This window comes from Oncorhynchus masou, chromosome 17 (genome assembly GCF_036934945.1).
Source record: "Oncorhynchus masou masou isolate Uvic2021 chromosome 17, UVic_Omas_1.1, whole genome shotgun sequence".
NCBI lineage: Eukaryota > Metazoa > Chordata > Actinopteri > Salmoniformes > Salmonidae > Oncorhynchus > Oncorhynchus masou.
In genome coordinates, this window is record NC_088228.1 from 21,633,917 (window position 1) to 21,650,000 (window position 16,084).

Consider the following 16,084-nt stretch of genomic DNA (forward strand, 5'->3'; position numbering starts at 1 on the left):
TCACCAGCCATAATTATTAGACTGTCATTTCTGACCCATAATCACCAGCCATAATTATTAGACTGTCATTTCTGACCCATAATCACCAGCCATAATTATTAGACTGTCATTTCTGACCCATAATCACCAGCCATAATTATTAGACTGTCATTTCTGACCCATAATCACCAGTCGTAATTATTAGTATTCCTGACCACGTTCATTATTCTATTATCATCGTCTGTTATTGTAAGACCTAATATCAGGGTACAGTACTGTATGTTATCATTCTATGCTTTATAGCACATTCTGTGCCTGTCCACTGTTCCCACAGTAGAGTTGGGAAGGATTTAGAGTTAGACTATGGTCCAATGGGCTACAGAGGGTGGTTACAGCTGGCTGATGTTGGATATGGTATCTGTGTCCCAAATGGCACCCTATTCCCTATGATGTGCACTTGTTTCTGACCAGGCCCCATAGGGCTATTCTATACATGAAACAGGGTGCCATTTGGGACACGACCATAGTGTCTCCCCACTCCCTGAAACCCCCAGATATCCCGTGTTGTCTAGAATCAGCAGCATTCACCTGTGACCCCGGTGACGAAGGAGGCTTTCCCCTCGATGGTGCCTTTGATGCCTTGCACTGTGATGAGGTACTCAGTGCCAGGTTGCAGTCCTGTATAACACATACAGAGAAAGTAAGCTGCAAAACCTCACAGTGGTTCAAGGTTCTTGATCTACCACAATACATTTGAACACTATTCAATGATTATAGCCATTTATGTACGTAGAAAACAAAATGGATGATCTGTGAATGCTCAAAGGGTTATGAGTGTTCTGCTCAAGTGTGGGGAGGTGGAGAACATTAAAACAGACGGTTACACAGGAAACAGTTTTAAAATATGACGTACTATTCTATTTTAAAATATTCCAGACAGTGTTCTCCTTGTTTAAATGACGTACCTACGATGGTGTTGGTGGTCCTGGCCTCTGCACTCATAGGTACGATCTGCTCCTCCTCCTGCCCGTCAGGGTTAGCATGGGTTAGTCTGAAGTGGTCCAGAGGTGCTGCAGGGTTCTGCCAGTCCACCTGGATAGAGTCCTCAGTCTGGCCCAATACCCGGATACCATCAATACCAGACACCACTGTGTAGGTTCAACATGGTCTCATTAGAATATGTCAAAATAGTGACACTTAACCATTGTATTTATACAACACCGAAGCTGACAATCATTTATGCCACAATAATGATCTATTAGTTATTTGGTTTGATTGGAGACAAGTTATAAGACAGTAGGGTACCAAAGAGTGTCATAACTGAAGTACAGAACCGCAGCATGTTTCCTGTGAGGCTCTTCCTGTACGTGATCTTGCATACGAGCCCATTCAAGGACAGGAAAAACGAATTAAATACGAGAAAGGGGCTGACTAATGTCCTTTAAATGTTCTTTCTCAGGGGGGAAAAAGATTTAAACCATTTGGAAGGGATAAGGTTTTGAAGTTAAAGCGTCTTGTGTGGCTAGAGTCTTCGTCATAGCCAGATGATCAGGCCTTTTCTCATGCCCAGAGAGGAATGTCATGCACTGAGATGTTTGCCACAGCCCAAGGCTCTGTGCTCAGTTCCTGTCTTTGCCACATCTGTGAACTAGCCTCATTTCCATAAAATGTGTCCACAACTTAATTTCCTTGTAATTAGGCTGCCTAGTGTAATTACCTTTAACCTAATGGTAAACAAACTATCACTAAGTGAATAGTTTAGTACAAACAGATTTCAGGGTTATTTGGGTCAACTGTACATACGGTACACAGTGAATTATATGTGATGACAGAAAATTAAAATTGGCATCCAGAACCACTTACTACAAACGAAAGCAGCTGCACTTGTGAGAGAAAAGGACAAAGTACAAATCAATGCTGTGAGAAACATACTGTGGTTCACTTCACATCTTTACCTGTGGTCGCCTCTATCCTGTCCCCCTCGCTCTGGATCTCCTTGATGACAGCGTACACCTGCACTATGTAGGTGACCCCAGGCCTAAGACCGGTGATCAGGTAAGAGGTCTCTGTGTTGGGAACGGTGACCCGCTCCAGCTCTGCCTCGTTGCCCTCAGGGTGCCAGGCCAAGACGTAGTACTCTGCTGCTCTCACCGCCTGCCACTCTACCAGCAGCGAGACATCAGTCACCCTGACCAGACGCAGGCCGTTAGGGCCAATCACTAAGGGGGAACATAGGTATGGTTGGTTAAGGGACAGCTCAAAACTCTGTTACTCACTATGTTATTTTCATGAATTCTAGGGGAAACCCCAACCAGGATAAACCTGGTGGCCTGTCAGTTCAAAACGTCAGCTGTTATGCCAAGAGATCAAACCCTCTTGAAGAGATCAGAAGCTATTGTATTAAGGTCGCTATGTTATTGCTTTCTCTCTTTTTCACTCTTTTCACACTTCACTCGATGTTACTCTGACAGAAATAACATATCTGATTTAAGGAAAATAACATTTTTAACTTTTAGTGGTTTTTCAAAAACCTGAGATGGAAATTGGTGAAAAGATATTGCTTTTCTGTGGTTACAGTGTTATATCTAGCCAGGATCCTTCAATTAAGATGGTGGAAAATATGGTCTGGCGAATCAGAGACGAGGGGAACGTTTCAATAACATGAAAGTGAGCCTGGGAGACGGCCAGTCAACAGTGTACGGAGCAAACTTTCCACGCCAAGATATTCCTGCGGGTACAGGGAAAGGCACAGGCGACCTTAGGTGGTGAATTTGAGGAATTCATGCTCAGAAAAAGCATAACTGTACATTGGGGGAAATACGAAATGGGTGCTCAGGAGACCACATTTACCAGGAAAGAATGAACAGCAGGTTTGGACATTGTTCCACATGATGAAGGCAGGAAGCTTTCTCTTCAGCAGGGGCCTTTTCATACAGAGGCAGTTATTATGCCTGTTCCTGACATTTTATACAGCCACCGCCAGTAACAATTTTGCACTTAAATAATATTTCAGAAAGGCCAGAGGGACGAATAAATTAACATCTAGAGATTCGTAAAAAGCTAAAGGAAGGCAAATGTGTGTCCTGGCGGAATTGTTCATGGGGGAAGCATATTTTGAAGAAGACAATTAATATCCTAACAGAAATTATGTTTGGACTTCATAAAGAAGGGAAGCATAAATCTACAGTGGCAGGTTCTGAACCAAGGAAAAATCTGTTTGCTGTTAAAAACATTTGGAGAAAACTGTAAATAAGCTTTTCATCAAGTAGTCTGAACGTGTGCTGCCCAGTGTTCTCTATGTCATAATTAATATGGGAAACAAGTGGGGAAGCTGTTTCCATGTTGTGCTGTGACCATACATCATTACAATGCAAATAATATTCAAGACCACCCGTTTGAGAATGTAATGTGATTCTGAAATGTGAAGCAAAAATGTGAATGAACAAGTCTGCTTGTAACTGCCATTTGTCTGTGAGTGATCCCACTTTTCAGTGATTCATATAAGGTCCTGTTTTTACTTAGTCTGCCATGGTGGAAAGATCATTATGGGCCAACTCAGGAAGTGTACATGGAAAACAGACCAAATCCACATGCAGCATCTGTATGGCTGTGATCTTGCATTTAGAAATCCACAAAGGTCTTTTGTGGGGAGAATAAAATATACCCTCAATAAAACCCTTTAGGTTTTCTCTTGGTGATTTATTTTAAATGTGTGTCTGAGTTCTTTATCATTAAATAAACACCCCAAATCTCCAAAGGCCCACATTCTGATCCCAGACACAATCATAGTAGTGAGTTATAGAGGTTAGCATTACTTTAAGTTGTTGCTAAAGGGAAATAGAATTCATGATAGTGCACCTCAAGGTCTGATCATTTTCTGGACTCTAAAATGCCAATGTTTGTGGAAAAGATCCCTATTTACCATATAGCGTAGCTTCAAATGCACTCGTCCACACAAAACAGAAAAAGACTCAGTATACTATAGCTTTTGTCTAATACTCATAATATTTGTCCTCCAAATCCAACTCATAAACTCACATAGCCACCCTCTTTCACCTTCACATGTCCCCATTGTTGTTGGAGTTAAGTCAACAGTTCCTATATGAAATTTGCTATAACTCCAAATATCTCTTGCGGCACTGCTTGAAAATCTGAATCTCAGTGATTACAATAGCTCTACAATGCTCTACTTTCCGGCTACCCGGATAAAGCGCTAAATAAACTAGTGCTAAATACGGCTGCTAGAATCCTGACTAGAACCAAAAAAAATGATCATATAATGCTAGCCTCCCTAAACTGGCTTCCTGTTAAGGCAAGGGCTGTTTTCAAGGTTTTACTGATAACCTACAAAGCATTACATGGGCTTGCTCCTACCTATCTTTCCGATTTGGTCCTGCCGTACATACCTACATGTATGCTATGGTCACAAGACGCAGGCCTCCTAATTGTCCCTAGAATTTCTAAGCAAACAGCTGGAGGCAAGGCTTTCTCCTATAGAGCTCCATTTTTATGGAATGGTCTGCCCACCCATGTGAGAGACGCAGACTCGGTCTCAAACTTTAAGTCTTTACTGAAGACTCATCTCTTCAGTGGGTCATATGATTGAGTGTAGTCTGGCCCAGGAGTGTGAAGGTGAACGGAAAGGCTCTGGACCAACGAACCTCCCTTGCTGTCTCTGCCTGGCCGGTTCCCCTCTCTCCACTGGGATTCTCTGCCTCTAACCCTATTACAGGGGCTGAGTCACTGGCTTACTGGTGCTCTTCCATGCCGTCCCTAGGAGGGGTGTGTCACTTGAGTGGGTTGAGTCACTGATGTGATCTTCCTGTATGTGTTGGCGCCCCCCCTTGAGCTGTGCCGTGGCGGAGATCTTTGTGGGCTATACTCGGCCTTGTCTCAGGATGGTAAGTTGGTGTTTGAAGATACCCCTCGAGTGGTGTGGGGGCTGTGCTTTGGCAAAGTGGGTGGGGTTACATCCTGCCTGTTTGGCTATGGAACCCTGACCTGTTCACCAGACGTGCTACCTGTCCCAGACCTGCTGTTTTCTACTCTCTAGAGACAGCAGGAGCGGTAGAGATACTCTTAATGATCGGCTATGAAAAGCCAACTGACATTTACTCCTGAGGTGCTGACTTGCTGCACCCTCGACAACTACTGTGATTATTATTATTTGACCATGCTGGTCATTTATGAACATTTGAACATCTTGGCCATGTTCTGTTATAAATTAATTTGATTTCATTTGATTTGAATAGCTGACCTGCTACCCTAGGTCTGTGCACAAGGCAAACTTGGTTTTAACAAAGTGAAATCATTACACAGTTGATTGGCAGACATGGCCTGAGGATGCAGCAATTACTTCCACTTTCATAAGTGTGGAAGCAGTAAATTCATCTGTCAGAATGTTTTGACCACAAATGTTCTGCTTCTCTGCACATAAGTCAAATAACTGCTTTTTAATAACTTATAGTCAAATAACTGCAATACCTAACGTCAGGTTTAAAGTGTTTTACAGAACCCTTAGGCCTCTACAGCTGTAGATGTCCTACATTCTCTGTAGATGTTCTGCATTCTCTGTATATTTTCTCCATTCCAGTTCTCAGAATCAACGACAGGTAGAGTTTGTAATGTCGACCTAGGCCATTTCCGAGTAGGAGTGCTGATCTTGGATCAGTTTCCCTTTTAGATTATAATGAATAAGACATTATGACCTGATTATGACCTTATCCTTGATCTGCACTTCTACTCTGAGACACTTTGTGAATATGGGCCCTTACCTGCAGAGCAGTCATCCCCGAAGAAGCCCTCGTCACAGATACACATTCCATTCACGCAGGTACCGTGGACGCAGTCAGGACTGCATTTCTGTTCGCTGCAGTCTTCGCCGGTGAAGTGGCTGAAGCACACACACTTCCCGTCCACGCAGTGTCCCTTATCGTTGCAGTCACCTGGGCACATCAGCTGGCTGCAGTCACTCCCCATGTAGCCAGCAAGACACACACACTTCCCGTCCACGCAGTGTCCCTTATCGTTGCAGTCACCTGGGCACATCAGCTGGCTGCAGTCACTCCCCATGTAGCCAGCAAGACACACACACTTCCCGTCCACGCAGTGTCCCTTATCGTTGCAGTCACCTGGGCACATCAGCTGGCTGCAGTCACTCCCCATGTAGCCAGCAAGACACACACACTTCCCGTCCACGCAGTGTCCCTTATCGTTGCAGTCACCTGGGCACATCAGCTGGCTGCAGTCACTCCCCATGTAGCCAGCAAGACACACACACTTCCCGTCCACGCAGTGTCCCTTATCGTTGCAGTCACCTGGGCACATCAGCTGGCTGCAGTCACTCCCCATGTAGCCAGCAAGACACACACACTTGCCATCCACACAGCGCCCATGGTCGTTGCACTCATCAGGACAGGTGGAGATGGAGCAGTCTGGGCCTTCCCAGCCAGGGTTACATTGGCAGCTGCAGGTGTCGTGCTGGTAGGTCCCGTGGCCACTACAGCTAGTGTCCACACCTGTGGAAATTTAGAAGAAAGAAATCACATTGTGATATTTGAAGAGTCTTTACTGTAAGAGTAATGTCAGTGTCTGTAGACCAATCATTTTTCAAACAACAGTTTCCCGATTTTGAATGATTTCCTAGATTATGTTCCTCAATAGTTTCAGATATATTGTAGCTATTGAATATAGATGCGCTGTCAGATCTTATGGTGATAAACTGTACTGTACCTCCTGCTCCACCACCTTTGCCACCACAGAAGCCCTGGGAGCACTGACTCTTCAGGTGTTCCACCTCCTCCTCCAGCGCGTTGACTCTGTACAGCAAAGACTTGAAATGCTCCGACTCATCACAGTCACACTTTGAGGTCTTGAGGTTGATTTGGTGCCTGAATACTATGTCCTTGTCCCCCTCCAGAGTAGGGCCCCCCTCCAGCTCTTGCAGACCTAATCCCTGGTCCTGCTGGTGAGGCATGGTCTGCAAGGCCAATTTGCAGCCAGGGCTCTTGGTCAGGTCTATCTTATAGATGTGGCTGAAGGTGACTCCTTTCTCAGCGGGGGCTGGAGAATCTTCTGTCACATATGTGGCAGTGACAGTGCACAGTATGCCTATCAGGCAGAGGGCTCTTGAAGGCCAGTGAAGTCTAGTAGTCATGGCTAGATGGAAAAATAAGTAGAATAATTGGGGAAATGGATATTACACTCTTGACATGCACACAGAGCCCTTGGCACCTTTTTGATCTATTAAGGTGTTTTCCAGAGAGAACATCACTTTATTTTACAAGGTTGATAAAGAGTGATGTTGAAGAAGTCACATTCATTATAGTGCCGGCAGCCTATGTTTTACAAAAGGGACATGAACAATGTCGTCATCAGCAGTCATCACTCCAACTAAGCACATTTTTATCCCATGTTCCTAACCATGAATTGTGCTCATCCAGCCATAAGGGCTTCAAGGAGCATGGAACCCTGTCTTCCAAATTATGTCATGTTGACAGTGATGTCATCCAGCTTTTTGACTTTCTCGGAAAGCGAAATTATAGGCTATGATATCAAAATAACGGGCCAAATATATCTTTGAAACGACTTGGTTCAAACCTTTAGAGTGAATATAAGTGACCTCTTTCTCAAGCATGTTAGATTAAACCACTGCCTCTTTGGCACACAGTCATTTGAAAATTGGTAGTGTAGAACTTATAGTCGAGGTCTGAACTTGTGTGGTCTGTGGAAACTGAAAACCAAAATGAAGTGACTGTCTGCTCTGCTCTACACAGAAAGAGAGGCCATGGTGCTTGACAACTGGAAAATCTGCACAGTAATAGCATACATGCTTAATAAAAAGCTTGGGTTACTTTTAAAGAAATGGTGATTGGACAATGGAATATGCATGAAGTGCAAAAACACTAAAGGGATAGTTCATTTGGAGCACACAATGTAAGACTATCGAAGAAGAGAAATGACTCAACCATGAACAAATACTAGGCTAATTTAACCTGAGCATAGATACTGTATATAGTACGTGCACTCCTCTACGTATTTATTTGACCAGTAAAGCTAAAACTTTATATCTGTCTCTAGAATTCAGCATTTTGGATTTGAGATCTGTAACGTCTGCTTCCAACTCACACTTTCAAACACGTAGATCCCCTGAACGCAGCTCACTTTCCAGCCCACTTTCCAGCTCACACTCTCCAACACATAGATCCCCTGAACGCAGCTCACTCTCCAGATCCCAATCACCTGAATTCTGATCACCTGTTCACACGCCTGTATGTAATTTACATACTGTATTTAGTTCAGTTCTTTGCACCCCATCATTGTGAGGTATTGTTTGTTTTGATATACATGCTATTCGGAGCTCTGTTTATTTCTGTTTTAGTCCTCCTGTGTATCGTAGTTTTTGGCCATCCTCACTAACGAAGCCTTTTTGACTATTCCCTGCTTGTACTTCACATTTCCTGTCATCAACCTCTTGCCTGATCTCCCGGACTACGATATTAGCCTTTTCCCTGCCGGTACTGTTACTTTTTTAGAATCCCTGTGTATGACCTTCTGCCTGCTCCTGGACACAGCTACCTGCTTCCTCCTGTGGTCCTAATAAACACCTGCTGCGCTTGAAACCAGCACTCTGTCTCCCATCGTACACATTACAAGATCAAATGTTTTATATGAGAAGACAGCACAGAATTTGAGGCTATTTTTAATTTATTTGAGGCTATTTTCATACATACAGTGGGGCAAACAAGTATTTAGTCAGCCACCAATTGTGCAAGTTCTCCCACTTAAAAGGATGAGAGAGGCCTGTAATTTTCATCATAGGTACACTTCAACTATGACAGACAAAATTAGAAGAAAAAAAATCCAGAAAATCACATTGTAGGATTTTTAATTATTTTATTTGCAAATTATGGTGGAAAATAAGTATTTGGTCACCTACAAACAAGCAAGATTTCTGGCTCTCACAGACCTGTAACTTCTTCTTTAAGAGGCTGCTTTGTCCTCCACTCGTTACCTGTATTAATGGCATCTGTTTGAACTTGTTAACAGTATAAAAGACACCTGTCCACAACCTCAAACAGTCACACACTCTCATCTTTTTAAGTGGGAGAACTTGCACAATTGGTGGCTGACTAAATACTTTTTTTGCCCCACTGTATCTGTCTTATTGTTTAGAAATGAAGGCAGTTCATGTATCTAGTCCCCACATTTGAAGGTGTCACAAGTATTTGAACAAATTCACTTTGTATTAAAGTAGTCAAATTATTAGTATTTGGTCCCTTATTCCTAGCACTTAATGACTACATCAATCTTGTGACTGTATAAATTTGTTGAATGCATTTGCAGTTTGTTTTGATTGGGTTTCATGATTTATTTTTGATGAGACACTTTTTTGATGTATAAACTACATTTTTCAGTAGTTTCAATTGTTGATATGGAAATGTTGTTTGAACCTTACATATGCTTGTTGTGTGTTTGCACGCCCCGAGCATTAGAAGAATTCTAAATCCATTGTAAAAGGTTATGGAGTTTGCATTGCAAATTATTTGGGTGAAATGTGCCCCCTATAAGTTGCAACTGTGGATGTTACATAAATCTGAGCTGAGTTGAGCGGTGTCATTTGTTGGAAGATATGAAATATGCCCCATTGAAGGCTATTGCTTGGCTACATTGGTATTTACATGGTGAAAATTGTTTATCAATTTTGGTTAATAGCGTATGTCACTCTGGTTGTTGGAGCCATCTGTTGTATGGTGAACTTGGGCTTCATCAATGTTTATTTCTGAGTAAATCTGGCTTTGATAATAGCCCGTGCTTACCCAGCCACCAACTTCACCACAGGTCACTGTGTCATTCTGTAGGGGAGACCGGGGAAGGCTGTAACACGGGATAGTTGCAAAACTCTTAATATCACCAATCAGGAACAATCTAAAATCATGTGACTCACACTGCACATGCTCAGTTTAGTCCTCAACCCCCATGTGAAGTCAGATTTTGAGGTAAGAAAGTAATTTTTGGGGCCAAATTTGTTTTTGTGATGGCATCACCTGCTTTGTAATTCGATTCACCAAGGTTTAATTTGATGTAAATTATCTATGCTAAAGTTTTAACATGTAGCTAAAATTGGGTAAGGGATAGTTTTAACATCTGGGTGCATCACTGGGAATACAAATGATGGGCCCACCAAGCCTGCACCCCAGCACTACCATACCATTGTCATAACTGTGACTCTGATTGAACATGTCCAACATTCACACACACACACCACCGCTCTCTCTCAAATTCACTCACACCACAAACCTTCAGTTGTTAAGTTCAGATACTGCTATGTTGTCAGATGTTGTTTAGTTGAGAAGGGCTAGTTAATGGAGTGTAAAAATAATTCACATTTTTATGATTTATATTATGACTATTATTTCTGCAAAACAAAATACTAAACATTGCAATGTTGTTCTCATGTTCTCAATAAATCCTTTCAATATCTTGTTTCATGTTGTGATTTAAGCATTATTTCAAACTGTTATATTTCACCCCAAGGCCTGTTACAACTGACCCGGGAGATGTGGTAAATTGTAACATTTCACTCCTTGTCTGTTTGATTTAAAGACCTAATACATGTACAAATTTGTAGCAGACAGATGGAAGTTGTTCCTGTCACATTTTGAATGTAGTAGCTCAAACAATTTCTGAGAAATTTACAAAAAATGAAAATAGTGTTACAACAATCCCCGGTTTCCCCTACTAGAAATGAACATGTGTAACTGTCCCAGGAACAATCTTTACCCACCCTCAGAAAAAAAGACAAAACCACGGAAATTATATTTTCCTCCAATGTTGCCACTAAAACAATTTCACAAAATACACAGCATCAGATTAACACAAAGAAAATGGCACATTATCCAAACAGGATGTCACGTGGAAGCATTTCGCCTAGCGTATTTTCTTCACACAAAGTTGCCATAAATTCAAAGCACACGTATAATTCACACTGCCGGACTGCACACGCGACCCGAATGCAGTTTATAAACCCTACAGGAAACCCCTACAGCCTATAAAAGACCATGTGCATCTTTGAGCTTTCATTGTGACTCTTCAGACATTTGATAGGCCCATGCACAATTCACTACATAGGCATCTCTGTCAGTGACATGAACTCTTAACAATTCAGAGGCATGAGGGAAAATTCTATCCTCTCCTAGAGCGTGGTCTATTTTCCTATCCAGTCCCAATCCCAATTAAACACCAAATCCCAAATCATGCATAAAAAATCCTAACTTTTTTCTGTAATCCATAAATTGCATTATCAAGGCACGTTTCCTGCCTATCCATGCCAAAAGACCACTATAACATTTCCCCCATTTCTCTGTGTCTCATAGGGGAGACTGGGAATGGTAGTAATTTCTTTGTGATCAACGAACCGTATGAGAGTAGATATGGATATTTGTTCAACAGAGTTGGTCCCCATTAATATTTAAACTATTTCCATCTTCATATGTCCATTATTCATGAGCTGACCTTCTATCTGTATAAATCAATTCAATTTTGACAAATATAGGAGATACAGTGCCTTCGGAAAGTATTCAGACCCCTTGACTTTAAAGCCTTATTCTAAAATTGAATAAATAAAATACAAATTACATAACTATTCAAACCCTTTGCTATGAGACTCGAAATTGAGCTCAGATGCATCCTGTTTCCATTGATCATCCTTGAGATGTTTCTACAACTTGATTGGAGTCCACCTGAGGGTAAATTCAATTGATTTGACATGATTTGGAAAGGCACACACCTGTCTATATAAGGTCCCACAGTTGACAGTCCATCTCTGCAGCATTCCACCAATCAGGCCTTTATGGTAGAGTGGCCAGACGACAGCCACTCCTCAGTAAAACGCACATGACAGCCCGCTTGGAGTTTGCCAAAAGGCACCTAAAGACTCAGCCCACAAGAAACAAGATTCTCTGGTCTAATGAAAGCAGGATTGAACTCTTTGTAAAGGGAAAGGGAAAGGAGGATACCTAGTCAGTTGTACAACTGAAAACCTTCAACTGAAAAGGGTCTTCCGAATTTAACCCCTCGCCTGAATGCCAAGCATCACATCTGGAGGAAACCTGGTACCATCTCCATGGTGAAGCATGATGGTGGCAGCATTGTGCTGTGGGGATTCTTTTCAGTGGCAGGGACGTGGAAACTGGTCAGGATTGAGGCAAATATTAAGGGAGCAAAGTACAGAGAGATCCTTGATGAAAACCTGCTCCAGAGGGCTCAGGACCTTCACCTTCCAACAGGACAACGACCCTAAGCACACAGCCAAGACAACGCAGGAGTGGCTTTGGGACAAGTCTCTGAATGTCCTTGAGTGGCCCAGCCAGAAGTCGGACTTGAACCAGATCAACCATATCTGGAGAGACGTGTAAATAGCTGTGCAGCAACGCTCCCCATCTAACTTGATAGAGCTTGAGAGGATCTGCAGAGAAGAATGGGAGAAACTCCCCAAATACAGGTGTGCCACGCTTGTAGCGTCATAACCAAGATGACTCGATGCTGTAATCTCTGCCAAAGGTGCTTCAACAAAGTACTGAATAAAGGGTCTGAATACTTATGCAAATATGATATTTCAGTTTTTTATTTCTAATAAATTAGCAAAAAATTAGCAATATTTTTTTTTGCTTGGTCATTATGGGGTATTGTGTGTAGATTGATGAATAGAAACTAAATTTGATACATTTTTGAATAAGTCTGTAACTTATGGATAAAGTCAAGGGGTCTGAATACTTTCCAAAGGCATTGTATTCTGTCATTTGTTGAAGGAGGTTATCTAGCAAGCTTAGCAACTTTGGTCATTTGACTTTTGTCTGACTGGCATTAAACAAATTTTGTATGATTCGACGTGAGTCCTAAGCGCTCTGTGTCGAGATAGCCTTACTGCTGAAATGCGCTGAATTAATTGAGGAACATAATAGTGCTCAGAATTTATGAATGGCCTGTTTTGCAACTCACAACAATATCATTGGCTATCAAAGATAGTTACTCTATCATTACAAAATAACAGTTTAATTTGCTCTGAAATCTTTACATAGTGTCCTAACCAAGCCAACAAGGTGGCACAGCACCCCTCTTATTTTGGGAAAACCCTGGCAGAGTGACAATATCTTGGTTTTAAACGCTTTTAAATGTCACATTTATGCAGTATTTCCTAGGACTCTCGGGATAACATTAATTATTCCCAGTATTGAAACTTGGTAGGTTTTTGTAAAATATTCATCCCTATTCGGTGCTGTCACCTCATATGAAACAATTGATTTCAATCCAAAATGATGGTGTATAGATACAAATTAAGAGTTTTAGCTTCATTGTCCAAATAAATACGTAGCGTAGGGAAGTGTATATGAGAGAACAAATTATGCTAATAGATGGTTCCTTTAACATTGCATACCAGTATAAAGAAATCTACATCAATGAATATATCAATCATACAACACTAACTACCTCATCTACAGGCTGAAGTAATTGCATTGGTGTCTGCTGTGACATGTGCTGCTATCTGAGGCTTGCCCATGTAGTCACCTGAGAGATCTGGAAAATAAGTAGCCTAACCAAAGAAGGCTGGTGGGAGGAGCAATAAGAGGACATGCTGGTTATAATGCCTGGAATGGAATCAATGGAACAGTATCATACACATCAAACATATGGAAACCATGTTTGACTCCGTTCCATTATTCCATTCCAGCCATTACAATGAGCCCGTCCTCCTAAAGCTCCTCCCACCAGCTTCTTCTGAGCCTAACCTGAAAGTGATAAGTGCAATGGCATAGGTGTTATGGCATCATAAGCAGCCTACAACATCAGTGACTTTGTCAAGATGTTCAGAGATTGACATAATGGCTTAGATGCTGCTGGCTGTCAGACACAGGGTGAAGAGTTGATGTTTTTGATACTGCAGGCTGCCTCAATGTTGCTGGACCTCAGGAAGAGTAGCTGCTGCCATACTTAATAAATACAAATACAAATTGAACATTGCAACTGAAACTTCCTTAGACACTGGTTTGAACCTTATATGGAAGCTTCCATCCAATAGTAGAGTTCTCAGTTTGCTCACAATTTGTGAAAATTGAGTATCAGTAGGCTATGTGTTGGAAAAAAATATGTTGACTATGTTGCTAACAACTTACAGTAACTGTATAGAGAGAAATAACTCTGCCATGGGTCATTGGACAAAGCCTATGAGGAAAATTCACGTTGTTTTTGTATGGTTTTGGCCGAAAATAAGGTCTATGGTAAACACAGGCTTAGGAGAACATATATGTTTCATAATTCATAAAGGTAATGTTAACTGACTGCTATTATCTCATAGAACAAGACGTTTAAGGTCTCCTAAGCCTGTGTTAACCTCAGACCTTGTTTTCTGTGTTTATTACAAACCCTATTCTTTCCCCATTCATTTCCACACAGGGATGGCTGAACGAACCAGAGGAAACCTATTCCCGGGTTTTAGGACTACAAGCTGGCGAGCTCTGTTAGTGCCACTCCATATTTCCACCATGTTTGCCGTGAGTCCTGTGTCTGCTTTTAAACTCAGTGGGTGAAAAACTTGAGGTCAGAGCAGTCAGACCATAGAGATTCAGACAGACTATGACTTCACAGCTATGGCCATTCAGCCCCATTGACTTTCTGGCAGTAATTACAGTAGTTGGCACTGTGTCAGCAACCAGGAAATACAGTAGATCAGACCAGGGGGAAAGACCAGCGAGTCAATGACAGCCTTACAATAACCCACATCACAGGAGCATTTTACAGCCCTGTGGTATGGCACCAGGCGCTGGCGCACACAGATCCTTAACAAGCTCCTTTATAGCTCACTGTCAAGGTTTTATTTGATGCTGGCCATTTTCAGACTTTTATTTGTCTTGGAGAAGATTCCAATGTGGCCATCTTCCAGCTCAGCAAAATGGCTGCAACGGACATCTAAATCTCTGCAGGGCAGGAAAGGCAGGAACGATACACTAGTAAGCCTGAGGATTCTCCTCAATGTCAATCCATGGTTGTGTCCCAAATGGCACCCTATTCCACCCTATAGGAAATAGGGTGCCATTTGGGCTGCAATCCATGTAATGCGTGTCAGACATGGCAGAGCCGTAGCAGGCTCAAAAGTTTAAAGAAAACAGTATCCTCAGTTCCGCGCTCAAAGTTGGCATGGACACACAGGGGAATTACCTTCGCATAACAAGGGATTCAAATAGTCAGACACAATGTCTGTCCTCTTTTCAGCCTCCATTTTCTTTGCAGACTTGTCGACTAGCTGTGAAGTTTGATAGACTTCCAACCGGGATTGGCAGGAAAGTACCTGAACAATTCCAGCATGCGTTGCAGACTAGCAAGTAGTGCTCAGAGTAAACTTCAAACAGCTATTCAAATAGACTCTCTAATGGTTAACAATCCTTATTTAATTAACATGTCTCCATTCAGCTACACTGATTGAAGTGGATTTAACAAGTGAGAGATCAATAAGGGATAATAGCTTTCACCTGGATTCACCTGGTCAGTCTCTGTCATGGATAGAGCAGGTGTCCTTAATGTTTTGTACACTCAGTGTTGATGCTCAACAGTGTTCCACTGGTTGGTAAAATTGAGCTTCCTCTACTCTTTGTTTAACCTTAATCCTTGAGACAATTGAGACATGGATTGTATATGTGTACCATTCAGAGGGTGAATGGGCAAGACAACATATTTAAGTGCCTTTGAACAGGGTATGGTAGTAGGTGCCAGGCGCACCAGTTTGTGTCAAGAACTGCAATGCTGCTGTGTTTAGGAAAGTGTCCTTAATGTTTTGTACACTCAGTGTACTCCTGGTATAAGAGGAGGTAGAAAGTGTCCCCTCTCTCACTAACCAGAAATGCTTCAGACTGTGAATGCATTCAATCTCAGGTCCTCACAGTGACCTAATTTCCCTCCAAAATAATTGTGCAGGGAAGAGAGAAAGGAAGGGAAGCAAGCAAGGACAGATGGTGTGCAATGCCCCATCCTCTCCTGAGACACATTAACCAATAGACAGACAAAAGGCAGTCTGCTCTTTTACGTTTCAAGTGGAATTGAATTGGACCAACAA

General features: G+C 42.1%; 1 protein-coding gene across 2 annotated transcripts in view; it reads right to left on the reverse strand.

The window, feature by feature from the left end:
- Nucleotides 1-16,084, reverse strand: part of tnn (tenascin N) — a 32,623-nt gene that overhangs the window by 14,918 nt on the left and 1,621 nt on the right. For both annotated transcript variants that reach the window (XM_064992733.1, XM_064992732.1), the window contains exons 2-6: nucleotides 6,712-7,137; nucleotides 5,754-6,497; nucleotides 1,935-2,198; nucleotides 945-1,127; nucleotides 568-657 (exon numbers count right to left, since the gene is read on the reverse strand). In XM_064992733.1, coding sequence (XP_064848805.1) covers nucleotides 568-657; nucleotides 945-1,127; nucleotides 1,935-2,198; nucleotides 5,754-6,497; nucleotides 6,712-7,135 — 1,705 coding nt within the window. In that variant the 5' untranslated portion in view covers nucleotides 7,136-7,137. The remainder of the gene's footprint in view (nucleotides 1-567; nucleotides 658-944; nucleotides 1,128-1,934; nucleotides 2,199-5,753; nucleotides 6,498-6,711; nucleotides 7,138-16,084) is intronic.